At 31.3% G+C, this 27,741-nt stretch overlaps 1 protein-coding gene across 1 annotated transcript in view; it reads right to left on the reverse strand.

Annotated features, from left to right (window-relative positions):
- LOC129000902 (adenylate cyclase type 3) overlaps nucleotides 1–27,741 on the reverse strand; it is a 99,625-nt gene that overhangs the window by 40,596 nt on the left and 31,288 nt on the right. Inside the window, exons 2-5 of the mRNA XM_054427980.1 lie at nucleotides 6,053–6,202; nucleotides 4,284–4,402; nucleotides 3,695–3,806; nucleotides 1,187–1,314 (exon numbers count right to left, since the gene is read on the reverse strand). Coding sequence (XP_054283955.1) covers nucleotides 1,187–1,314; nucleotides 3,695–3,806; nucleotides 4,284–4,402; nucleotides 6,053–6,202 — 509 coding nt within the window. The remainder of the gene's footprint in view (nucleotides 1–1,186; nucleotides 1,315–3,694; nucleotides 3,807–4,283; nucleotides 4,403–6,052; nucleotides 6,203–27,741) is intronic.

Below are 27,741 nucleotides of genomic sequence, written 5' to 3' on the forward strand. Positions count from 1 at the left end.
CTCAAGCATATAATATTTATCGACTATTAATCACAACTATATTCTATAACTTGTAAAATTAGGGTCTATTTTATTATACAGAGTAATTTACAAAGAAATGTCACATTCAAGAGCAATTCTCTGTTTGGTGAAAATAATTAATGAGTAACACTGCTCACTGTGTTATAACACATATTTCACATTAAAGAACACTGTTGCTATGAAGAAGCATGCTGCAATTTGGCACCGCTACTGCCCATTGTTTTGATATTGTAATAATGTACGGTACGTAGGTTTAGGTTCATACATATAATTTAATACTGTTAAATATTTTGTTGCAGAGACTATTCCTACCGCGAATCATTGCGTGACATAATGCTATCACATTTTCTGTTTATCAGTTAATGTAAACAACTGTTGCCAAACACCAAAGTGGCACGTCACTGAAAACAAATCTGGTTTTTACTAAATTTGTTTTACAACTAAGGATGCACTAAACAGCGTGGTTTAAAATTACCCAAAATAATACAATACCCAAATGTGACTCAAATACAGAAATTTAAAAAGTTCTAAACTACATATTAACTCAAAGAAAAATGGTTTCGATTATTTTGAAAACCCCCCGTTCATAAAGCAAAATGAAAGTTGTTTGCTTTATGAAAGATTTTTTTTTATAATCGAAATAATCTTTCTTTCAGTAAGTGTGTGATTAATTTTTTTTCAAATTGTGTATTTGAGTCACATTTTTGTTGGTTTACCACCCGAAAAAAAATTCACACTAGGTCAAGTCCACCTAGTAAAACACCACAAAATATATATTATTTTTATAAAAACTTAATACTTAAAATAAGTCCCTGTATATAAGATAACTAGGGTTCATAATACGTACTATTTCTTGTATCATTACATGAATTCACACTGCTCCCCTCTTGGTTGAATTTTAAATATATAAACCACAGTATATTTATGTATGGTTATGTTCCTAAGACTTTCTTTAATGTAAGCTCTCCTCCTATAATATGTACAATTTTTTTAAAAGTATATACATGTAAATAGAAAAGGGAAATACAATTTATAGCACTATTTACAAACATCATGTTTGTAACACTTTGTTGTCAAAAATCGTTAATTCCATTGCATTTTTAATAATAAAAAATGGTTTTTTAGTACGGACACATAAACATATGATAAAGTTCTTATAACTCACTTGATGGCCTTCACCATAGACAACCCCATGTGAACGCTGAGCACCGCGTGGTCCGGGCGTTCCCTCGGGGCACCACTGATACAGTAGTAACAGTCACCCAGGATCTTGATCCTCAATTGGTTGTATCTCTGAAATAAAATTAATCTTGAGGTATAGTCAGGATTAACTTGTGTTTGAGTAAAAAAAATATTGTACTACACTTCTAATAAATAATCTTAGTAAAATCATACAAATCTTTATTAATCATCAAACAACACAGGACAACACAGGTTACAATAGATTTAGTCTAAATGTGTCCGTATTTATTGTGACTCAAAACTAAGACAAGGCCTACTGCATTGATAATACTCATTATGCCAATTAAATAAAAATGTTAAATTGGATGTTTAAAGCTATTTTAAGATGTATAGAAAGTTTCATTTTGGGTATAATTTAAAATCAAAATATTACTCATCATCGACATATAATCTATCAATCATTTGTAAAAGTAGTAATAAATCTAAGTTAGTGTAAGCAATAACTGTAATAAAAAATAAATTAATTTTAGAAAATTTTAAAAACCTATGATTATTTTTTTGCATAACAATTGAAGATACAATATGTTTTATTTTTGTTTAAAACTAATAAAAATACAATCAACTTGCTCTCACTACTGGGAATCAACAATTCATTTAACAGAGATTAGCATTCTCTCGGTTAAGCAAAGAGCCCAATGATTGCCCTGTTTCCATGGGAACGGTTTATTTTATACATGATTGACTTTTAATTGGCCGACTCCGCCTGGTTGATTGCTTACTGGCCTTGGGTTGGTGAGCTTCCTATCTTCCGAACATCCTATTTTTGTATTGTACTCACAATGAAGATGTCTGTTATATTTTCGTTTGGAAGATAAACCCTCAAAATTAATCTATAAATCCTTTTTGTGATATTTTTTTTAGAAAACTTCTCATAAATGAGTGAGTAGCCTAAGTAATAAAACAATTCGAAATCAACCTAATACTTTTTTACATAAATATGATCAGTATGTAGCTGGCATGGGGATTTGTTTTATTGTTTCAGGATTTTCGCAATCTCGAAAGAAGCTATTATCTTTTTTGTGATATACTTATAATAAGAGGTTTTGTACGTTGTATCGTTGTTCTTTTCATACGATTACTTGCATTAAATTATATATTAGGATTGGATTGATTAAATTGATTGTCCTCATGTAGTATAATGAGTATTGCATACAAACTCCCTCGTAAATGGGAGTAATTTATTTAATTTATTTAACAATTACCTATTTCTCAAAGAAACTGAGTTTTATTGCAAAAATGTATTTTGCAATGGTACAATATTTCGATAACGTTCTTTTACACTAATAAATCAATTATTACAATATCTTTATACAACCAATTTCTATGTCCATCTTCCAATACAATACAACGATGTTTTAATGAAAATATAAACTACACAGTGTGAAACTACTCTCCGGTATAGCTGCATCGAGACAATAACTTTCAATATGAAATTCGACAACACACTGCTAACACCAGCTGTTGCAGTGATCCTCTATCTATACTGGTTTTATAAACGACGTCCCAAAGTGGTGCTTTTGAATGTGGAAGGGCGATGAATAAATCAGATGTATCCTCCAGAGTGGAGCATGCATCATTATTGGATAGGTTTCATATCACATCTACTCTGGGGTGTTCTGCGGTTAGGCCGACTGCATCACTGTGAGTATACATAATAACTAGCGATTTGTCTGCCAATGGATATCCAGCCTATTTATTGGTTCTGTGTTAATTACAATTGGACAGTAATTAAATACAAGTAGTGAAATCATTTAATGTGGACTAAGTAATTCTTTAAACACATGTGTAACTGTCTACAAATGCTTATTATATGTGATTTTGCACAAACTTGTAACAATTTGTGTACAGTACTGATTATGTTTTGTGGCCTGTTGTGCGATTAAGTACTGATGTGTAATTTTAGGTAGCAATCGTCTTTTTATGGCCATTTGGTATGTAAGTAGTTGAGTAAATGTGTAAAATACTCAGTTTTATTAGGCAATGCGTGGAAGGAATTGTTTATTAAAGAGTATCTGTTTGGAAGCATATATTGTTAAATTTTAGTCAAATATTAAATATTATACAAATTGCTGTGTAATTGTCTCGACTAAATGGGTTTTAATTAACACTGTAGTCCTAAAACCCTATTCAGAATTTACCAACACAACCTGCCAGATGGAAAAATCAGAAAATAAAAAAATATATTAACAAATTAAAATTTTTTTTTTTGGTTTATTTTAATGCTACCTATTACTACAAGTAAATAACCTGCTCAATAGTTGTGGAGTTCGTAAAGTGTTAGTAGAAGTTGTTGGTAAATAGTCTATAAAACAGGTTAAACATATTTGACGAATAAATATACTCACACTTTGAATGCTTAACTGTCTGATTTCCGTTACAAAGCTAACAAATGTCAATTTAAGATAAATCATTGTAAATTTCTATATTTTACCTCAGAGAGTCTGTCAAATCTGGCAAACAGCTCGTTGAGTATCTTGACGAGTTCAGAGGCTGAGTAGGTTGACGAGATTGCAGTAAATCCTACGATATCTGCGTAAAGTATACTGAAAAGTAGGAAAGGAAATTTTGTTATAACTCAACTATCATTATAGGTACTGTACATTATTGTTGAACAAACTTATAGACAACAATTTGTAACTTATAGATAACAATTTGTGTAGTTAATTATTTGATTCCCTTTCAACCAGGGGTGACAGAGCAAACCTGTCATAATTTAGTTACTTCGATAATCCAGAACGTGTTGTCATCATAGTACAACATACTGTTTATATTTCTATGATTGTTATGTATATATCGGTTTACCTAACTGAGCCTGAAATATTCTCCATTTCATAATTATTTATTCTAGCATATGGAATCAAGTTTGAAATTTAATTTTTTCATTTATCCTCAGAAAATAGTGTTAATTTTTCAGAATTAATAAGTCAAGAAACGCCTTTAAATGGGTTTAAATTTGATTTTGACATTAACTTTATATTTTTTTGGATTCATATAATTGTAAAAAAACTTTTTAAACCTACCTGACGTTTTCGTGTCTGCTCATGTAGATCTTCTTAAATTGAGAGTCGAGCGCCGAACCCAAATCTTGTCTCATTTTGACGGCGACGTGTTCAGGTAATACCGAGAGAAGTAGTCGTTCCTAGAAATTGAAAACACGGTCAAACTTAGGTAAAATCCGTAATTTACTGATTGTGTCACCCGCCTGGTTAACAAAGGGTGTCAGTTGTTTCCTGAGGAATGTCGGTAGATATTTGCGGTTCAAAACTGAACCAAGCTGTACATGAAAACGGTAGATCTGGCTCAATGAACAGCTAATTGTAATCCGTAACAAAGCATCAAAGGTATATCTTTCTTTCTGGTCAGATTTACCGCAAGTTCCGCCATACACAGTGTCACGATGTTACTTACTAATAAGACTTAAACTCGAGTAACCAAGACAAAAGGCTCTACTACTACATCCCTAATTAAGTACATAAATAAATAGTGGAACTGATCAAGTTCGTGGTGAAATTGTTACGAACGATAAACCCATGTCATGTCTTACATTTTAAAACGACGATGCTTGATTTTTAGTGAAATATATTGTATCCACGAATTAAAAACCTATTTCGATAAGTAATGTGTTCAGAGATGTTTTTTCCATTCTTGTTTAGCACTTGGAATACATATTCATTGGTATAAACAATATAAGTCACGAGTTTTATTATCTTAAAGTGTTATATATTGATACTTTTCTTAATTTAAATTAAGGTGGTTACTCAAATAATTTGAGTTGTAAATTTAAAAAAAGTTTATTAGTTTTAACAATTTGATTAATCAAAAGATAAATTTTAAGCAGAGGCAGAGACGACTTTGGTTATAAAACTCGTTTTCATTTCAAGACATAGGCACGTGCGCATTATATAAAAATATTTTAAAAGTATTAACACATTTAAATATCCATTAGAATATTATCTTACACGAAGATCCCTATAGTTAATCAAGGTGACATACTTATCTTTTGCGTTGAATGTAAACATACGATATTTTTCGTAATACTGTAAGAATTATGACTCATCAAAGTTGTTGTATTTATAGTCAAAGGTTATATTTATATATAAATATAAAGGCTTTTACGAGTACTTTGTAATATATACACGAATTTCTGGAAGGTTCACTTGTCTACTGTGAAATGTTTTCATTGGTTGGAAGATCAAGGGTCAAAAGGGGACGCAATGAACTTGATTGTGAATTATTGTCATTAGTTTCGTGTAACTTGAGCAGTTGGAACACTTAAGCTCTTGGCTGTTAGTTGATTAAAAGTGTCCCTGATAATTAAATTGCATTTTAATCACAAAACAGACCTAGTACTCCTCTGATTGTTAGGGTATGTTTGATAGTATAAAAAATGCCCATACAAATCGTAAAAAAATAGTAAATATTACAATTGAGATATCAAAACATTATTGATTATTTACTAGAATACATTTGGTATAATCTTAAGAAGAGGCTGTGTCAATCCCTCAGCTATCAAAATAGGCACTCAATTAGGGAATAGATGTTACTAAAAAATGAGAAAATTTTAAAATTGATAACACCATAGTGTAAATTATTGCAAAAAATTGAGGTATGTCAAATACCCTATTGGCACCAAATAGTATAAACGATAAATACTCAAAATCATAATATTCGTGGTTCTTGACGAGAACAGTTTAGTTCAAACCATTCCTAGTTTTGGATGTATTTTAGAAACCCGAAAAATGGTTTTACTAAGGGGGTTTGATACAACAAACCCCGGGAAGAGTGTTACCTGCTCTGCCGACTGTTCTTCTATCACAAGTTTCATCTCCAAACACTGCCGAGTCTCCAGGAATGCCGTCCTCTGTTGCCGGTCCTCTATGTAGAAGGAGGTGAGCCCCAGAAGATTCGCAGTGACTAGAAGCAGAATGTTCGTAACAGTCTGAAACATAACAGAAACTTATATAGATTTGACAACATATGTTTGTAATATCGAAATAAAGTCTCGATAGAACGAGATAAGCAAGCAAATTTACATGAATGGAGTGCTTTGTAATCAATCAATGAGTTTAGATGTAGATTTACCTTATACTATTCTAGTTTGGGATTCGTTTATACCTTTAATAGTTTGTAGATATAAAAAACGACAAACTTTACAAAATGCTAGAAGAGTCATGTATTTGAAAACACATCAAATTAACTTATGGTTAAATTATTATTACGGGACAGTTAATAGTTTGCTCAATTAAGCGTGATAAAAAACATATAATGAGTAATTGCACGTAGCTCAATTTTGTATAGCTTTATTAGGACACTAAACTGTGTAAAATAGGTAAACTTTAGTATAATATTTCCAATGCAATCAATATCATAAAAAACCGTTAACCTCATATCTGGGCCGTAAAAAACTGATGCTCCTGAGTTTGGTATATTTTTCATATTTGAAATAAAACACAGACAGGATTCGAATATTTTATGTCCAATAGTAAGTTAGATTGTAAGAAGGAAGAATTAAATGCTCCCCATCTACAACTCAATTAACCTAGAAACGTTTTACAATTAACGTACGTTATATACAAAACTAATGCTAGGTCGTAGCCATTATCAAGGCATTTTAAAAGTGAAGGTTAGCCAATAACAGATCTAACTGCAATCAACATGTAAATATAAACAAGATATAGTGATAAACATGTATTTCAAGAGACGTTTGAACCGATGCCGTCAACTGCGCGTGCTGTCACCAAATATCCCTGGATTAACTTGCAATTTGTGTCTCCGTTGTGTTTATTCCGTCACGAACTGTTATAGGTATTCACTTTCACTCTACGTATGCTTATGTCTCATACAAATCCTGACAAAACGATCGAACCTGTTTTTATTTAAATAATATACTTAAGTGTGAACTTTATGTATCTGAAATTATCTACACAAAAACTAATAAGTGGCAAGATGGGTTTTTTATGACTTGTGAATTTTTTAACATTCGAAATATACCCCGGATTAATGAATAGGTCCAGTAACTAATTATTGTTTTTGGTGTTCATAATGGTCTATTTATTCTACATACACAATACAAATATCTCAAAATGTCATATAGGTACTCCTAATGTAGGTAAACTGCAGATTCGTGATAATCAATTTTGAATTCTTTTTTTATCACATATGCAAAATGTCTTTTGGTAGCCTACATCAATGTTATTTTTTTAATGTATGTTTTTTTTATGTAGTAACGCTAACGCATAAATATTCACATTGTATCGTCAACGGTGATTTGTTGTTAGCATCGGGAAGAGATTCTTCTTATTTATGAATTCTTAAGACGTATAACAACACCATTTTACTAATGCTTCATGAGAAGGAGGAAAACAAATATAAATGTGCTCCCGTTTTTAAAAGAGGATTTTATCTTTCGGTAATACATTAATGTGTCTGAGGCACATTTTAGTGTAGAAAGGGTAATTTAAGTAATACTAACTTTAGTTTTCAATATTTTTTTACATAAATATACGTTCCTTATTTTTTTCCATTACTTGACGCTCTACAAAACGCATTAATATGTATGGACCAGATGATTGATCATACATATACATTTTTTTCTTAAGAAAATGTTGATTAAAATTTAAACTCTATCTAGAATATTGAATTATAAAAGAAACCTTCCTCTCAGAGGATCGGATACATTTACACACAATAAAACTATTATTACAAATATTTATAAGGCATTATATGTATCTTGGTGCAGGATAAAATAAGGAAAAGCTTGCTTGTGTAAATAATAAGCAGCCAAACGTGGTGAAGAGTATTCACTATTTATTCGGAAGGAAAAATACAAGAGCTTTTAGTAGAGTAACCAATGTGATAAAAGCAGTAGCAGTAGCCTTGGGCACTCCGTCGAGACCTTTGTCAATCATTATCATTCTCAACTGTTACCAACATGTGTAGGTACAGCAATTGGATAACCTCAGTAACAAATTTGAAGATTTCTTAGTCTTTATGTAAAACAAAAACTGAATCGTCGAGGAATTTACTATTTTCAATTAGTATGCATTTTTCTGATAGATTTTGTGGTATTACAAACAGTAAGCCTATATTTACAAACTCACGATGCATATAATGGTTAATAGAAAGGAATGTTTTGATTAAAAATACAAAAATAGTATTGAAAAATACACAAACAACTCAAATTACATCGATAAATGCACGTTTAAATTTAATTCTCGTGCATATGGTACTAATTACTTGAAACAAAACTACAATTTCAATATTACAGTGAAATAATAAAGTGTATGTAAAGATATTAATAATTAGTAATCTTAATCAGTTTAGCGGATAAACTTTTAAAGATGATCAGAAAAAACTTTATATTCAGAAGTGCAGAATATAAGACATGTTCCAAGCTAATACAAATTTGAAAACTTTTAAGAGTAGTAAGCTAGCAAGATAACAATTTCCATGATGATTGGAATTATACATAAGTAATTAATTTACACAAAAGTCTTACATTACAATCATGACAAACTAAAGGCATGCATGATAATATAAATAGAGCTAACAAATAGTGTTTAAAACGTCTATAACTAACTAAAGTTATATTCAAATATTATTTCTTTATTGGTTTGTTGATCATCTTACAAAATACATAAGACTGATATCTAGGCTGTATTGGGGGGGGGGGGGGGTAGGAGAAGGGAGTTTCCTTTTGTGAAATTATATTACGCCTAAGTGCAGAGAGTTGTAGTCCACCTGGCCTATCTCTCTCCTTCTCTCCCTCTCCTTATCTTTCTCTCGTCCACCTTATCTGTTACATATTTAAGTTGAAGTAAGATGATTATTTAATGCCTTGATAAAAGATATTGGGTTTATTAAAATAAAGGGGGGTAATATTTTTGGGTTCAATTTTCATTCATCAAAATACGCGTAAACTGAACATTTAATAGTTGAACTCCGTACAATGCCAACTAATATACAATGTCACAAAGAAGGATGATCGATTTAGACATGCAATCCTACAGGTTCTTGTCCATGGAACTTAAACATATACCGACTAATCCATTCCTTTACTCTCAATTTCATTATATGAGTGTCAAAAACAGTTTAGAGAAGAAATTGATGTATAGCCTGTTTCAGGGCACGCTGCTATCGTTTAAAGTAAACCTTTAAACTATTATAAAATCGAGGAGCTAAAAGTATTTCTCATTTTGTTATATTAAATTTTTAGCAGGGAATTTAAAAATTGTTTTTGGTCTTGTGTGTGAACAAATGAAAAATTTGTGAGCCATGCCTGGTGGAGTATAGTCCTCGCCACCCTAATTTGAGGCAGCCCAAGGCCGCACTACGTATACGCCGTGCGGTCTTGGGCTGCCTCAACTTAGGGTGGCGAGGATAAAAATGTATTGGCCGGTGCTTCCGGTAGCCAATCAATAGGGTACATGTAGGGACGCCATTCAAGATTCTTGTCATTCGCCTATTGGGTCTGATGGTGATAGGAGTGTTCAATCGAAATCGGCCACCACTTACCATCTATTTTGTATATTTACCGTCTTGTGAATAACAGAAATTTGAATCAAAAGAAAAATCTTTCCTTGCCTAAAAAAGTACCACCATATTCAATCATAATACATTGTGACACTTAATACGTATATCCCCAATTTGACGAACCAACCCTTAACCTGTATACTGTGGAGTAAGTAAAAATGTAAATACACTCTTACTTTATTTACGTGTTATGTCAGAAAACATAACCTTTTTTAAGAATGTTTTTGGTCTGTATCCAACGTATTGACAGGGGTGTAAAATAATGTATTTTGGGGTGGATTGGATTTAAACTAATTGAAAATATGACTTAAATGAGGCACTGTAAAATTGAATAATGTGCTTATATGGAATTTGGAAATTAAATACGTGTACATAATCGTATAACAAACCAAAGGAGCAGTTGAAAGCAAAATAATCAACTAATTGTCCTATTTGGAAAACTGGAAAGGTTTTGACCTGATTCTATCTAAATCTTGCGACTAAGACTTAAACAACAAATTTAGAGACATCATGTATTGAACACACGTTTGAGCTATTGCCATGTACTGCGCGTGCTGTCACCAAATATTGCTGGATTAACTTGCAATTTGTGTCTCCGTTGTGTTTATTCCGTCACGAACTGTTTTATTTGTTCACTTTCACTCTTCATATAATATTATTTCCTTATTATTTTCTACGTCCAATACCATGAACTCGAATAGTTTGAAAATTATCACACGATAACAATGAAATTGGGATTTGACTTATTAGTATGGAGGAACTGGAACTTGTCACCTTTCTGGAATCGAACTCCCTTCTTCAGTGGTGTGAAGAAAATGACCTAATCTTGAACGCGCAAAAAACCCAAATAGTCCAATTTTCCATTTCTAACCGGTTAGAACGGTCCCACTATGACTTGAACATTCTCCTCGACGATAACACTATCTCCCCTTCTTCAGAAGTAAAATTCCTCGGTCTTGTCCTTGATGAAAACCTCAAATTCCACAGCCACATCGAGCACGTTAGCAAGAAAGTATCGGTGGGTATATTTATGCTGAGAGTTCTCAGCCAATCAGCCACCACTGATGTCCAATTATCAGCCTATTATGGGCTTGTCTACCCTCATCTGACTTATGCGGTTCCTGTTTGGGGGTGCGAAATTGAGAGGACTAGGTTCTTGTTTAGGCTTCAGAGAAGGGCAATTCGAATTGTGTTTTCTATTTCCAAACAACAATCATGCAGAGATTATTTCAGAGAATTTAAAATTGTAACTTTCCCATCTATTTACATCCTCGAAACTCTATCTTTCCATAGCAAAAATACTTCCATTTTCTCATCTGCAAAAACTTCCAGGTATCCATTGCGCAATACTTTAAATCTACCAATTCCCCGGCATTCCACTTCTTTCTTTCAAAGAAACTTCCATTACAATTCCGTAAAACTATTTAATAGACTTCCACCTCAACTGAAGGCCGAACAAGATCCAAAAACATTTAGAACAGGTCTAAAGTCCATGTTGTTAGACAGATCATTTTACAGCGTCCGTGAATACCTACTTTAGTGGTCATTCACAAAGTCATGTGCGCATGTTTAGTTATTTAGTTATAGATTTTTTCAGTAAGGAATTTTTTTTATTAAGATGTAATAAATTTATTTTTCTTGTACTGACTTGGCTAATGCAAGTATTGTCAATTTGGCCCAATAAATGACTTATTATTATGACTTATTACTTACTATTATTACTTATTTAAACTATAAACTGAACTGGGTATATTTTGAGTTATGAGTTCTAAGTTCATAGTTTAGTTAAATTATATTATTGGCCTAAATACCTCTTCACAATGTAGTACTCCTGAGCCTTTCCACTATTTCCCATTTATGGATTATATTGTACATAGCTGTTACCTACCTAATATGTACGTGCAGTATTGAGGGTTTATTTCACTTACAACACATATTTACAATTTTAATTTCAATCTTGAATGAATACGTGGTTACGTGAATGGCATGTTGAAAAACTTATAACAACAAATTATATAAATTGATTTGTCCAAAATAAAACATTTGCATCACACAACTGATCGATCACTTTATAACTTTAACGCTGTTTAATTGCTTTGGTCCATGCCATATCGTTTGGTTTGGGCTATCATTCCTACTCTCTATGAAAACATGTAATTAAAATTAAAAATAAAGAAGACCCAATAATTCTTTTATGATACATTCAATTTTTATGAAAACTCAGATATAAGCTCGAAATTTTATTTTGCTATTTTTGATAAAGTTGTGTGCTTTCCTTAGAAATCTTTAAAATTTGAAGAGTAGGCACTGTGTTGTGTTAGTCTTAATACCTGTAAAAGGCACTCTATAATATACATGTAATATTCATTGCACTTTGGAGGACGCCTCCAAATTAAATTTTGTACGTAACAATTTCTATTTAATGTACATGTTAAATAAAACCAAGTCTCGAAAAACGATGGGTGAACAAACATGAGCACAATGTAAATAGTATTTCCGCTCTCTGCCTTGGGTAAGGAAAACTGGGTCGTATCCAAGCAAACATTTGAATATGTAAACCTTTATAATGAAAAGCACACGAGGCAGTTATTCGAGTCAAAGATAGAAACTATCAGCCGTGAAAAACATATTTCTATAACTTTACAACATATAAAATAACATTTGCTTTAAAATATACAGCAGTTAAATAATTAACTAAGAACTTTACAAGGTGTCAATTACAATCAGTTGTAATAGTTATTTTAACTACTAGAAATATTTATTGAAAGTTAAGTTAGTAGATTTTGTTTCAGTACTTAAAATCTGGTGAGTCGGTGGCTCAGTTGGTAGCGTCGCGGACTTCGGGCCCAAGGCAGCAGTGTCGTGGGTTCGGATCTTGGTCACTGCCACAAACTTTTATCAGTACAGTTCACCTTTGTACTGTACCGGCTCACCCCTTGCTTTGCTGGATACGTTCCACGCACAGATCTGTAGTCTATGTGGACGGGCAAATGCAAGGTAAAAGAGGCCGCCAACCTCTTTTAAAAAAAAAAAAAAAAAAAAAAAAAAAAAAAAAAAAAAAAATGAATATTGTAAGTAGCCAAGGCCACATAGCGTTAATGGCCATTACTTTAGGAGCATTTAATTATATCTGCTACTAAGGGTTTAGGAGCTAATAATTTTACGTTTAAATATTTAAAAGTTTAACGCAAAAAACAAGAGGTTACTATTCAGTTGATATGTAACTATATTGATTTTGTCTATGTTACATATTTAATGTTCTAAAATAAAACAATCAACACAAAAATCAAGGTTATGGTTATACATTGTAAGCTAACAGGTAACAATTATTTCTAAGACAAGTTAATGTAATTTTGAATTATATTAATGAAATAATCATATAGTATAGTCGTGGGTTATATTTTACTGTTATTCCAGTGATTTTTGCCTTTACTGAAATTAAAGCACTCAATATTATCATTCTAAAACTGCAGTAAAATGTATTAAACAAAGATACGAGTATGTTAATGACTTTAAATATAAATTTCATTTTTAGTGAATTTCCCATATAGGGAATAAGCTATTAAGTAGTATCTGAGTGCATGTTTTAAAGTCCAAAAGATGTCTATTCTTAGGAAAAATTACAAAATTCATTCAGTATTACAAAATCATCTAAATCTTGAGGAAAATACTGAAAATCGTTAATTATATTACTGAAACCAAGGTAGCAAAAATAATTATGGATTGGTATTAAATAGTAATCCATCTTAAAATATCCTCATTTTGTTTTTATCTCATTTAACTTAAAATTGGGTCTACCATTATAAAGTTATAATCGTGATTGTATGTGTTGAAACTCCACAATTTACTCGTAATATACGACCCTTCTTCATCTATATTTTTGAATCTGTATCGTTAATGTATATCTTACTTTCATAATTTATTATAAGATTTCCCAGGGATATGTGTAATCTCTAATGAGAATCATAATCAAAGATTTTATTAATTGCATTTTATTTATATTGGAGATGTGACATGAGTATTTTCAGAGGTCTTAAAATAACTATCATAGGTGAGCATTGTTGTATATATCGTTCTGAAAATATATACAAAAATACAGTTTGTTTAGGAAATTTAAATTTTATTGGATTTATTTTTGTATAAAACTAATTTGGATTCTTCCATCACTATGAACGTTGAGTATTTAGCTACATACTCAAAGTGTTATGAATAAAAATCCATTATCTAAGCGTTTAATTTATACAATTAAAGTAGAGTTTTAAGTAAACTGACTAGTCCATAGATAATATAAATTCCTTCAACGCCACAGAATGCTTGAAAACATTCCTTTTCCAATACTCTGAACATTTATTGCAACACCTTTTTACCAGCTAGCTACACAAGGATGGAAAAAGGTGAACTAGATTCTTTCTTGGGTAATAACAAGTGGTCAAACGCTTTTAAACTTTCGTGTTCACAATTTAAGATGAAAGCAAATACAAGAGCTTTTAGTAGAGTAACCAATGTGATAAAAGCAGTGGCTAGCCGCCTTGGGCTTCCGTTGAGACCTTTGTCCATCCTTCCCATTCTCTGTTATTAGCGTGTGTAGCTACAGATATTACACTTTTCTAGTATTCATCCTTCCAGAAGATCAAATAATTAAAGCGACATAGTAACATAATTGTTCATTATAGGCTAAGTGTTTAATATTAACAATTAGAGTAGATTTTTTTTTAACTGACTTGAACATTATTTGGCATTAATGATAAAGATAAACGACGGTAATGTTTCAAAGATCAATGAAAAAGAAAAATGTGTTAATAAAGATCGAAGTAAAATATGCTTTCAAATTAATAGTGCTAAAAGTTAACTAGGCCTACTAGGTATCTCTCATTACTTACTTCGCAATACTTTACCATTATTTTAATGAATACTCTATTTTAGTATGTTTTAATGTAATAAGGATACCTAATACGAATAAAAACCCCCCTGACCAGCCTGCAAAATTTATTTTTTTTATTTTTAAGGTTAAGTTTTAATTTCTAATAAATCAAAATCCTGCAAACGTAATTTACAAGGATATATTGGAAAAATAAAAAATGTCCGCTGTGATAATAATTTTTTTTTATAGATCTACGGTTCCATAGGTTTGGAAACAAACTATAAAACTGAAATGAAAAAAAATCTAATTGAACATTAATAGACTGGATTGTACGAACGCAATAAAGAGACTTTATGGATTACACATGTGCTGTAATGGAGTGACCATGTTTCCAAATGCTCTCGACCATATCATCGGAAACTAAATTGATCGTTCAACTGTTAGGATGGACTTTGTACAATTTCATGCAAACTGATTGATCATAGGGAGTATTCTTTTTATCACTTCACAAATTTGCAGAATGTTGTATGAAACAAAAATTTTAGATGTTATTTTTAAATTGGGATTTGTGACGACAGAAGTTGTCTTGCTCCTGACAGTTTGATATCTACCATTTATGCAAATAAATTGTAGAATGGCACTTTTGGACATTAAAAACAATTCTGTTTTGGTTGAGCACAGTAAATTGTATTAAAACAAAAATATAACTAAAAGAAAACAGTGAAAACCATTATGCTCCTAGAAACGTTATGGCTTTGTATGTTTACTATGTTTGAAATAGTGGTACAGTAGTAATAAAAACAGCTTTAAGAAGCCTGCGTTCTCTTCCACTAATAACACTTTGAAGCCAGTGATTTTGTAGAGTAAATCGTAAGCAAAATGTCAGTGAAAGTTTAAAATTGAACTAAAGTAATGTGACGAACACTTTGACTTTTTAAAAAGCATTTTGGTAAATAAAGGTTGCCATGGTAACTTAACATCAATAGACACTCGAGCCCTTGCCAACAAAAGACGTGCCGCTCTATTGGAAAGGGAAAATAATAACAACCTGCAGAACTTTGAAAGGTCTAGCTAAAATATAAGTAATATTCCCTACATGGTACATGTAGGGATATTACATATATTATTTTTGATAAACTCCATGCAATATTTGTTATATATAAGAACATATTTGGTAGCTTAAATTAATTATTCCTGGTGATTTTGCTGGGGAAACGGTTAGTCATAATAGGGTATGTGGCATTAGCGCTTCATTATTTGTTCATCACATGGTGTACGTATAAAATAAAATTCGCACGGATCCAAAACCAGCACAAAGAGAAAGACTTTGTTTAAGGGTTAATGTGCATTAGGGAAGCTACATTGTTGAGGTAACTGATGGTAAACGTAAGTGTTTTTTTTTTTTTTTTTTTACTTTTCACTCAGTGTGGTAGTTGCATAAAACCACTTCGGAAATATGGAATGTAGTCACATTTAATATGAATCTCGATGGTAACAATGTGAAAGTATCCAATAAACTTCTATGTTAATTGTATAACCCAGTTTGACACAATATCTTTAGTATCGGTACAACATTATTTTAAATAGTTTTTAGATAATATAAATGGTTTGATTTTGAAAATTTAATTAAACGTTTTCAACTCGCTTTAGAAGATACCGACTGTTGCTAAGCTTTACCGGGTGGTTTGAAGAGAGAGAATCCTTTTGAGAAATTATATTACGGCTAAGTGCATAAAGTTGTAGTCTACCTGGCTCTCCTTTTCTTTTATCCTCTTTATTTAACTTGGGTAATCTATATTGGTTTATTAAGCGTATAATATCGTTGCAATCATAAAAAATTTGAATTTAAATTAATTTTTATGTATCGAAAATAAAAATTTTTCATGATAAATTACTAACCATAGTGTCTCGTACGTTTAAGATATTTCAAGTTTGTTTAATTTATAAAGCTGTATGCCAATAATTAAGGTATTTTGACCCTTGTTTATTCTATGCATGTATACGTAACACGTAACTGTAAGCTTTCCTGTATGCGATTACAACAGAGTTACGGAAGTCCTGGGGTGACATTGATTGTATGGCAGACAATTGTGACTTGATTAAAATCACTGCTGTGCCATCTGTCTATCGCTTTGGTGACTTCGATAATTGGTAAAGCAATTATGCTATATGCGCATACTATTAGTAATTTTATAATTTACGATTTACTAAAAAGTATTTCGATTGGTCGTGAAAATTTTTAAATAATACAATAAAACTGGAGTGTGTTGCATATATTTTAAAACGTAGTCTAAAGCAATTAACCACAAAAGAATTTACGTTATTATCAAACTATATTTTTATTCCAAAATAATTATTTATATAATATAGCATTTTGCGAATTTGATTGGTTACTAGATCATATGCAAGAGTATATCTGTTATCCTGAAATAAATTATGGGTACTTTACAATGAATAATAAACTGAATTAAAATGGTTTTAATCAGCTACTCTAAAGTTACGAGATGGTGTATGTTTGTAGAAATAGCAAAAAACACAAGTTAAAAGAGATACTTCCAATCACACTTGGAAATTGAAAAAACACAACCAACAATGTTTATACATGGCAAAGTAGACTGGGATTAAATGTTTTCCAATTGGAACTGGTGAGAACAAGCCATCTGCGCTCGTATTGCTAAATACTCTTTATGAGGGCCTTAGCAGAATTCTTCAATCGCAATATAGCTGAAATATTTGAAATATTCTTTGATTACCCTAGTAACGTACGTGTGTCATTGGACCCACAACTACCGTCCTCGGTTTCAGGGATTCAAGTGAGTTTTCATCTATATGATTTTGTATGAATAACAAATTAACAAGATGAAATATACGTTTTCGCCCTCACATATTATTTAGGGATATGGCAGTTAACTTATATTATCGGAGCTTAGTACCATGGAAGGATAAAATTGATGTCGAATTCCTACATAAGATAGGTTTCAATACCCTTGTCGAAAGTATGTCTAAATAGCCTTTTCTAGTTTGTATTGAACTTTTTGCAATATATCATAATATATTATTTAGTTTTTCTTATGAACTTTTAAACGTTGTATACCTGTGATAAAATTAAAATAACACATTTATAATGTGTTTTGGTCTAAGCTTTTTTTTTCATTTTCGTAGTTTTTTGTTGTCTTGCTAGATAAATCGAGTACGGATATAAAATAGATGTCCTCGTATTAATTATATTCCTTTAAAAAAGAACTTCAAATTGTGCACTATTTTGTAGAATCTATTTACTAATATAAAGTCACTTCGCAATCTAACTAGTCCTCATATCCAACATTTTACAAGCAGCGTTAACCTTTTGCATTAGTCTAAGGTTAATCGTACATGTTTATTTCAGGATATATTAACTCAATCCCAAATTATCTTATTGTCATTAATTACATTTGGAACTTTTTTGATGTGTTAGACATTAAAAGTGTTTATATGAAATCTATTAAATTTTGTGTCTCATAAGTAATAACACCACGTTTACAGCACACTCAAGTTGCCAAAAATACAAGGGACACTATGTTTATGACAGCAGTGTTAGTTTTAACAACAGAACTTCTTTTTCGATTAAAATTGTAAATAACAGCACTTTTTTAAAGCAGTGTTGAAACAAAATGATCCCAACATTTGTTTTCAATACTGTCAACACATGATTTAAACATAGTGATGTTTACTTCGGTTTAAATACTGCGGTATGAGATTTGGTAAGATATTATATATTTAAATAATTGATATTTGTATATATGACACCAGTCCCCTTTTGGACAAAAATGCAATGGACGACATAAAAACAAAGTTTTTAGTTTATTTTACAAAGTAGACCAAAATTGTTGATGTATTTTTCATACTGTTAATTAAACTCAGGATTGTATATGTTCTACATCAGTAATTTATATGTTATTGCATTTACTAAGTTATGTTTTCCGCTTAAAGTTTGCAATACATTTGTAAGATAATAATGTACACTATAAGCTGTAAATGAATGTCAATATGTTTGATTTAAACCCTGGATTAAATTAAGTGAAGTATTTATAGACACATTTGGTATATCTTATGGATTGTGCTTTAAAGTGAACTAATTTTGTTTTGCAAAACCATAGACCATATAAATCCAGGGCAACTATCTGGAAAGCAACTAAGATATGCAACTAGTGTGTTGCCGGGCCAGGGCCAAAGCTGGGATATCGATCGTGATGTCCTCTTTGACAATGACACAGAATTCCCCCGTTTTTGCCTAAGTTTTTCACAAAATCTATGAGTTTTAAAGCTTATAGAATGTTATTGTTATCACAACTGTTAAGTGTAATTATTTTTATGCATTTTATAAGAACACAGGGTAGTTTGAATAAGTTTGAGCTAAATTAGCCTTAAAGTAAATATTTTGTATCTCGGTATGAAACTGTACTTATTATGTATTCAAATGTATTTATTAAGTAGGTAAAATAATTCTGGTCCATTTTTTTACATATAAGATATTAAAATCAGAGTTTTAATTCCCAATGAATAATTTATGCATGAGCAATTTATGGAATAATAATTATTTGTGGTTGTGGTAATTTATGCAGGTATTTGTCTATGTTCAACGCTATCGTGTCTGGCTTAAGGCATTTGATACATATAACTATAACTGTTCGTTTAAGAGGTCCACTAAGAAGGTTGAATCTCCACTAAGATTAAAACTAACAAAATTTCTTATGATTCTGAAGTCAATTATCTCAAAAAGGGGCTATAACATACGTAACTGTCCAGTTAGATAGGATACTATTGCCAATACTTCTTCAAGAACTTTTTTTATTTTAAATTTTTTTTTAAATGAATTTAACTTTGCAACAAGTTACCTTTTACTATTTCAATTTTGTGATTATACATTTATCTTTCAGTTAAGATAAAATTTTCACATTGTGTGCAACTTTAATAATAGATTAAATACACTATTATATTACCATATTGAAATGTGGACGTAAGATTTTTTTCTTCACCTGAAGTATAATATGAATAATTACTTTTTAATCGATTGCCGTGTGTTGTTTAAACCTTAAAATTATATAATGGAAGAAAAAGTAATTATATGAACGAAAGTTCCAATTTGTTGTTCTAAAAATACCCATACTTATTCTTGTCACCACAGAAAACTACTAATGTAGCCAAATAAAAGAGTGTGTTTACTTAGTTCAAGAAGAAACATGGATTCTACTTGGACCAGATCCAAAGAGACAGCTGTTCGTTAATTTGGCATACTTTACTTTCTCATTTATTTTATCTTGCAGCTTTTCAAGGCATGTGATTACGAACGTTGTAATTCACATGAGGCTAAAAAGAAGCACTACATCCTATTTACACGTGGTAGTACTATTAGATTTCAAAACCTTTTGTGTAGTACCGTTTAGGGTTCTATGTTTATTTTCTTAAATTATATAGATTGGTCACAGAAGTAGAGGTAATTGCTGTTGGAAGCATATTGATATAATGTAATTGAGTTTTTAAAAAATTGTAAAATTCTATTTGTTTGTTTATCAACTTATACTAATGTGCAGGGTTTCAGGGGAGTACAGGGTTTCTTTATAATATCTCCACGAGTCTTCATACAACCAATTTATTGCAGGTAACACTGATATACCAGATCATGAACCACACTATTCTCAAACAGTTTGGTAAGCAATTGTATACAAATATACACCGATAAATATTTTCCATTTTTACCTTTGCTCGAAACCAGTTATGCACAGGTCTGGTTCCTCACTATTTGCACGTATTAAGATTGCAAAGTATACAATATGCATATTGGCAGTAGCTGAACGAGTGTATTGTTTGATTTCGAACATATATATTTTAAATTTATTTGTTCGGACTAGTTTAAGAATATTATTTATCCGATACATGTTGCTCGAATTCGACATAATCAACATTTCCTGTAAATATTTTATCTCATTTCATAAGCTGATATTGCCTTTTTTAGTGTTTTCTACAAATATTTCCTGGTTTATAGCCGCATAAGGTTGTCCATGTTTATCTTCGTTATTGCTAATGTAGCCTGCATGGTACTACCATTGTCACCTGCAATATGTTTACAAATTTATTTTTTTGTAATAGCTAAATGTGTAATCATTACCTAGACGACTTCTTGCATAACCTGTCTGTCACAATTTTATTTGTTCAATTATTGGTGTTCTTTTGGTTAGTTGCTGTAATAACACTAATTATATTTTACTGTGAAAATGCAGAGTAAAAGGCCTGATGTTGTTCTGGTGGGTTTTTGTTTCCCTTAACTGCGAATAATAATTAAATCCTTCAATGAAAATGATTTCTTAAAAATAGTCATATTCTTCTAAAAATCACTTGACTTTTATGGAAACATAGAATAAATGTCCTTGACGTACCAGATTTATTTAGCCTTAAGAGGGCTTTCATCTGCAATTATCGCAAAGTTAAGTCCATGTGTCCTAATAAAAGTTGTAGCACATCGGCTAACATCCTCGTTCATCCTTTGTAGGAATCTTCATCTTGCAGGAGTTCTTCATTAGGCTAATAACGATAATACATTCTTAAAAACATTATCTCCATTTCTTCTACTTCGTGGTGTTCTATGACTTTTTATGTTTCCATACAGATGCAAATAGGTTCTTTTAATGATTGCCAGGAAATACAGTACTGTGTCAATTCAGTGTTCTTATTTGGTTAAATATATCAAATTACCCAGGCTTTCTCACTTTTTCTATTGTAATATGTTCGCAAACCCAATTTCAAAGAGTAAATAATTAATTTCAACCAAGTCAGTAAAATTTTATTTTTGTAGGATGCATTTCATTGAATCGCTACTTAAATATTAACAGCAATTAAATCATCCAGTTGATCATAATGTAAACAAATATTTTCTTCATAAGGATAACATAGGAACTTAAAAAGCCACTGGGGCAGAGCCCAAGAGACTTTTTCAAAAATTTAAGGCCAGTTTGCAAATCTACGTGACACGCTCTTTCCAACTAGACGTCAATGGTCACAATCGAGATATGGTAGAGGAGTTCAAAAGACAAATTTTGTGTTGGCGTATTAATTATATAGATAAGAGTTTCCCCATTGTATAGCAGTTAAGTTTTCCCTTTTGAGTGCTTATATGCTCTAATAATTTTTGTTGTTGTACCACAGTACAGCAACAAAGTACGGTAATCCTTTTTTCTAATATCATGGTGTTACCCTTTATCTAGTGTCAAAGTACGACCCCTGTGTCTAGTACCAAAGTACTCATCCTTCATCTAATACTTAAGTACTTTTCTCAGACAAGTGCTAAGCTGTACGAAAGTACTCATTTTTTCGCTGCTTACTAAAACATTTAACATAGGTTGTGTAGGTTTTTTTTTCAAACGGTCATAAAAATTATTCCCCTCTTAACTTTAAATCAAGTATACTAAATTACCTTGAATCTTCTAGAAGTAAAAGCATAACATAGGGATGAAATCCGCTCACAATTTAAAGAGAATATTAAAGCAAATTTCCTAGTTCGTCTCGCTACAGTGATCAAAGGATTGTATCAACCTTTAGCTCACATTAAACCATTGACCTGGAAGCCATCTGAATTGAAACTCTTTATGCTACAATGTTAACGTGGGTATAAATATTAAGATCCATTACCTGTTAGATGAGTGCCAGTATTCAATTTGTCTATGAATTATTGAATTCGAACAATTTCACAGACATTGAATGCTTAGCGTGTTAAAAGCAGTTCTCTATCTGATTCACTATTCTATTTAATTAATTATTCAAACATAAAAATAATGAATAGGCAATGAGTACTTTAGCTTCCGTGTGAATAAGACTTCTTATTGTGATACTCGCAAATAATGTCAACCGCCTTCATTGTACAATGTCTCGTTATTTTATTTTTTTAGGAGACTAAATTAAAAATATATTGTCAGTATTAGTTTTATTTTCTCTTGGCAAGGTATAACCTATGAGGAATGTGATAGACCAACGTTCAAGCAAAACACAATTATTTACAAAATAGATGATAAACATATCATGGACGATTTGGAATGTACAATGTTTTTAGAAAGTTGTGAAATTTTGATAACAAACAACAACAAAAATACCAGTTAATAAATAAAAGTATTATGTTTCTTTTAAATTACTAATATTATGTTAAAACTGTACAGTATGCCTGGTATATTTCAATTGAGCGACATCATTACTGTCCCAGTTTAAGATGAGTGCACAATATTTTGGCTACAAGCCACTTGGGAACAATGGTCAATTTGTTCCCAAGACAACTTTGTCTGCATTACTATCTGAGCTTGCTTTAAACAGATTGCTTTTATTTTACGTGGCTATGAACTTAAAACATCTATGTTAAGGGAAGATTGTATTACTGTTTAGTTAATGTTGTTTACGCGTTGTATTAATGTTTTGTTTGTGTTCTTAGGTAATGTTGACGAGGTTATGGATCGTTAACACTCAGCTATTCGGAGCTCACTGACCTTTCCGTGTAATCAAAACAGTCTGTGGCCGTCAGTTCATACCTGTGTTTAAACTTTACCTATATATATATATATATTAAATATTTAAGTAAATAAGTACAACTGAGCACCCTGAATATTATATTTTATAAATCTTAGTTTGTTTAGATAATAACTTCTTTTTATAAAATATAATATTCAGGGTGCTCAGTTGTACTTATTTACTTAAATATTTAATATATCAGCAGCCCTATTAAGTGAACACCTAAATTAAAATATATATATTAATATCGAAAAACCCTGTAATGTGTGAGATAAATGTGCAAAGGAATTCTTGGAATTTATTTGTTATTCTTTCTATTCAATTACAACACATTTTCATATCATTTCCACATAAGCATATTACACAGCCTTCTTCACGGAGCTAGAAATACAACTACAGGCATAACTAGCATAACAACTACGGTTTTAATCCAAATAAATACCCTTAAGATGGTCATTATTGGGCCACCGTATAAAAAATACATTATGATTTTATAGGGTTTTAATTCAAAATTCATCAACATCTATATATTAAATAGATAATAATTCTCAACCTAAAGCTGTGCAACGCTGGACTCACATTTTGGACGATTATTTAATTTTAAGGTCAATATTCTATGTAATATAAAAGTGACTCGTAGAACGTTTAGAACCTTTGTTTTTTTACCGAGAAATGAAACTCGCCACCATTCGAAACGGGACTGATGAGAATTAAATCAAATGGGACGCAAAATTAAAATAATAGGATGGATTACCATCCTACCATCCTGCTTTTTTAGAAGGAGGAAAAAGGTGTTTTTTTTGTCTTATTAAAGACAGGGTTTGAGGGACGTGTTGGTCTGGGGGGGGGTGTAGCAAGATCAATCGTCGCACCGATATATAGCTTTGATATGCCTCAGTTTATAACTCTGTCACACGTAGTATTCAAAAACACAACACTTAAACACGTTTGAATAACCCGATTTTTCAGTTGCATGACTGTTAGGAATTATGTATTGAAATGTATGGTTGTTATCATTTATTTATGGTGCCTGTTGCGTTTAATATTACTATTTAATAATCAACAATACACATTTAAACCTCTCCTGTTGTCCTAATCAACTCCTCTTTTACCTATAATTAATACCTAAAAATGTATTATTTAGGTTAAATATATTTTTATAAGTTTCAAATCCTGTTGCGACATGATAGGCAAAATACTATAACATGTATACACATCCTATCTGTTAAGGACTATAAAAAAGTTGAATACACGTGTTTAACATCACCGTTCCAACTCACCGTGCTATAACTACTGATCTAACTCAACATTATAAAATTTCAATATTGAAAAATATAATATATTTAGGTATGAGTAGATAGCAGATAAGTTTTGGGTAGTGACTATAAAATTAAGAAGCCCGTTTTCTAGTCTCAAATTTCAATAGTACGTTAGACTATAATCTTATGATCTAAAAGGTTATTTTTTCGTGTACTTTTTATTGAAGATTTGTTTAAAATGTACAAGGGAAGCTCTCGGCTTGGAATGAAAGTCCCGGATCCAAGGATATTACAAGTCTATAGAACAAGACTAATTTAAACTTGAGGAACTGAAAAGCTGTTAATATGTAAAAAATAAGTCAATTAACCTATGAACTCATACATGTTATGAAAGTCACTCCAATATTTCACATTACGATAATACATACATCTAAAGAAGAACATATAAATAGATTATACCACCTAGTTACTTAAATTATAGCCCAGAGTTTAGAGTTTACAAAATATATAAATATCGAATGAAATCTAACATTCAGTAAAATTACATTCCCTGCCAGCTTATAAGATATGTTCAATAAGATTTTTTTTATTATATCCTGAGGGAACTGAATATAACTTATATGCTTGGAAATACTGAAATAGAGAATATAAAACCTATTATAACATAAATAATACATTTTGTAAAAGCCATTGCATAGGGATCACCTCCACCTAAATTCCTCTGAACAATCAAAACTTACATGAATTACTCTGCACATACAAGGATAACTGAACAGACCGGTGCTACTGTGATGGTATAACAATCGAGTTATACCCTGTGTGGCCAGTAGCATTGTAATTATATTATGACGTCAAGTACCCTCAGGTGTGGCTTTACACAAACAGTTAAACCTACATGTAGCTGTAACTTTGTTATGGAATTTGACATAACCATTTCTTTTGTGGTGTAATTTAAATTCATGTCCGAGTAGACGTTTCATTTTATTTGTGTGGTTGTTTTACTCGTGTTATTCAAAAGAGTGAGAGCCTAGATATTCAAGTCTTTTAAAGCTGTTTGTAAATCAGTTGTTATCACTAAAACTACAGAATTGTATACATTAATTGTCCACTATTGAAGTATCGTCACCAAGGAATTATCCACCAATATATTTTACTAAATTCTTTATTATTCTACAAGTAAGTATTTCAAATATATAAAATATCAGCATTTGAAAATACGAAGGAATGTCAAGCATTTGCACCATTCCTTCCTCTTCCATGGATCAAACAATAGAATTATAACGTGGTATATTTTAAAACCGGGGGACTTGTGGAAAGCGTGAAGTTCTTACGTCTTAAATTTCCAAATACAGTGTACGCTAATTTTAGCGACTATTTTGCTGAAACAGTGAGTTGTTTCGAACGATAAGGTAACCATTATGTCTCAATAGAACGTTGGGTTTCGAATACAATTTTGCTGAAGAAACTACAGCCTGGGTCCATGATAACGAAGTAATAGCAGTAGCGGTCTAGCTCTAGATAACCAGTTGACTATTGTGTTATGGAGAAACAATGATTTCCCATTCTCCATGCTGTATACCACTGAGCAATTCCTAAATGATTTTTAACTGTACAGTTTTCAAGCTGTTTGTTTATTACATATATACTAGTGGTCGTCCTGTGGTCGAAACTCGACCAAAAATAATTAATGCACATATTTCTCTATTTTCTCACCACACTGTAAATAAAACATGTGATTGGGATTTCTTCCTTTTGTTTTGATTTTCTGTTTACATGTTGTTGTTATTTCGTCACCATCATGGCAACCCAGTTGTTCCATGTTAATTTTTTGAAGTTTTCAAATTCGTTTTTCGTGCTTATTTTTTAGCCTATTTTAATTTATAAAGGGGTTCTGCACATCTACAAGCAAATATATTTCGAACAGTATGCGTAGATTTCCCCAGCGATGCACACGAGCTGAGAAAAATGGTTTTAAAGAAACATGCTTGCCTATTAATATATAGATAGATAGATTCCAAATATTCATTTTTGAAACGGGCTATGGTAGTAAAATGTTTTTAATTGGGTACGCTTGTTTTTGCTAGGAATATTTTAAACAACCGAAAATGTATTTATTTAATACATTTGTTATCATTTATTTTATTTATAAAATCCCTGTAATACAAACCCACAGAATGGCTTAAAACCCACAAAAAATGTTTAATTTCTAAACTTATTTTGTAGTTTCTCCCCCTGTTATATAGTATATGGAGAAAAAGGTTTTCTTCAGAACTTTTACTTATTAAAACCGCAAGCTATAAAAATCGTTTGTCCGTTTGGGTGAAAATTACATATGATTGTGAAACGAGAAAATATCCCAGATTGGAAATGTTTTTCTCATAACGTTCTTTAAAGGTGTGCAAGTTTTCTTTTACTTTTATATATTATGTTCATACTCCACTTATTAGACAGAGTATAATACAAATTAAATTGTATAAACTACCTGTTATCACGCCAGAACGCCAATAATGGTTTACCTGAAACACAAATAACAGGTCGTTTTAATTTGAAATTTGCTAGGTTGTATTATCACAACATCAAAATTAGTATTTGTTTTTCACTTTACGTCGATGATGCTTTGTTATCAATGCAGTCGTCAAGATAGTTATATATTTTTAGGAAGGAACTTTTTGTAAGAAACTGTACAAAATCATAATCTTACAGGAAATTCCTTTTTTATAATTATTAAATCACAGAATCTATAGGTTTCACACTATTTAACTAGGAAATGCTTGTGAGCAAATACCCTGCGGTTTAAACATTCAGGCTAGCAAACATATCCAAACACTTCGGACTCTCCACGCTCACTGAAAGGCAAGCACTATGATGGTTTCAATAAAAATGTTACACAAAACGGTGTATTTAATTGTTAAAGAGCATCCATCTCTATAGGGTGTTTAACTGTTTTTGGCACGGCTTTTGAAATAGACTACTTATTACCTTTAGTTGTCAATCAACTTATTTAAGCCAATGTTGTAATTCATAACAAGTTTCAATTATGGTGAGTAAGTAGCACCACGTATTTCAAGCCCAAGTCAGTAATGTCGTGGGTTCGGATCTTGGTAACTGTCACTACTTTTTATCATTACAGTTTACCATGGTACTGTACCAGCTTTCCTCGCTTTGCTGGACACGATCCACGCAGAGGCCTCTGAGGCCCATGTGGACGGAAAAAAGCAAGGAAAGAGAACGCTAAAAAATTTTGGCTTTATGCATTAATGAGAGTATAAGATGCATGTTAGGTTAGAATAGAATAGTCGT

This window comes from Macrosteles quadrilineatus, unplaced genomic scaffold (genome assembly GCF_028750875.1).
Source record: "Macrosteles quadrilineatus isolate MER2022 unplaced genomic scaffold, UCM_ALF_1.0 Scaffold_8__2_contigs__length_117827958, whole genome shotgun sequence".
Taxonomy (NCBI): Eukaryota; Metazoa; Arthropoda; class Insecta; order Hemiptera; family Cicadellidae; genus Macrosteles; species Macrosteles quadrilineatus.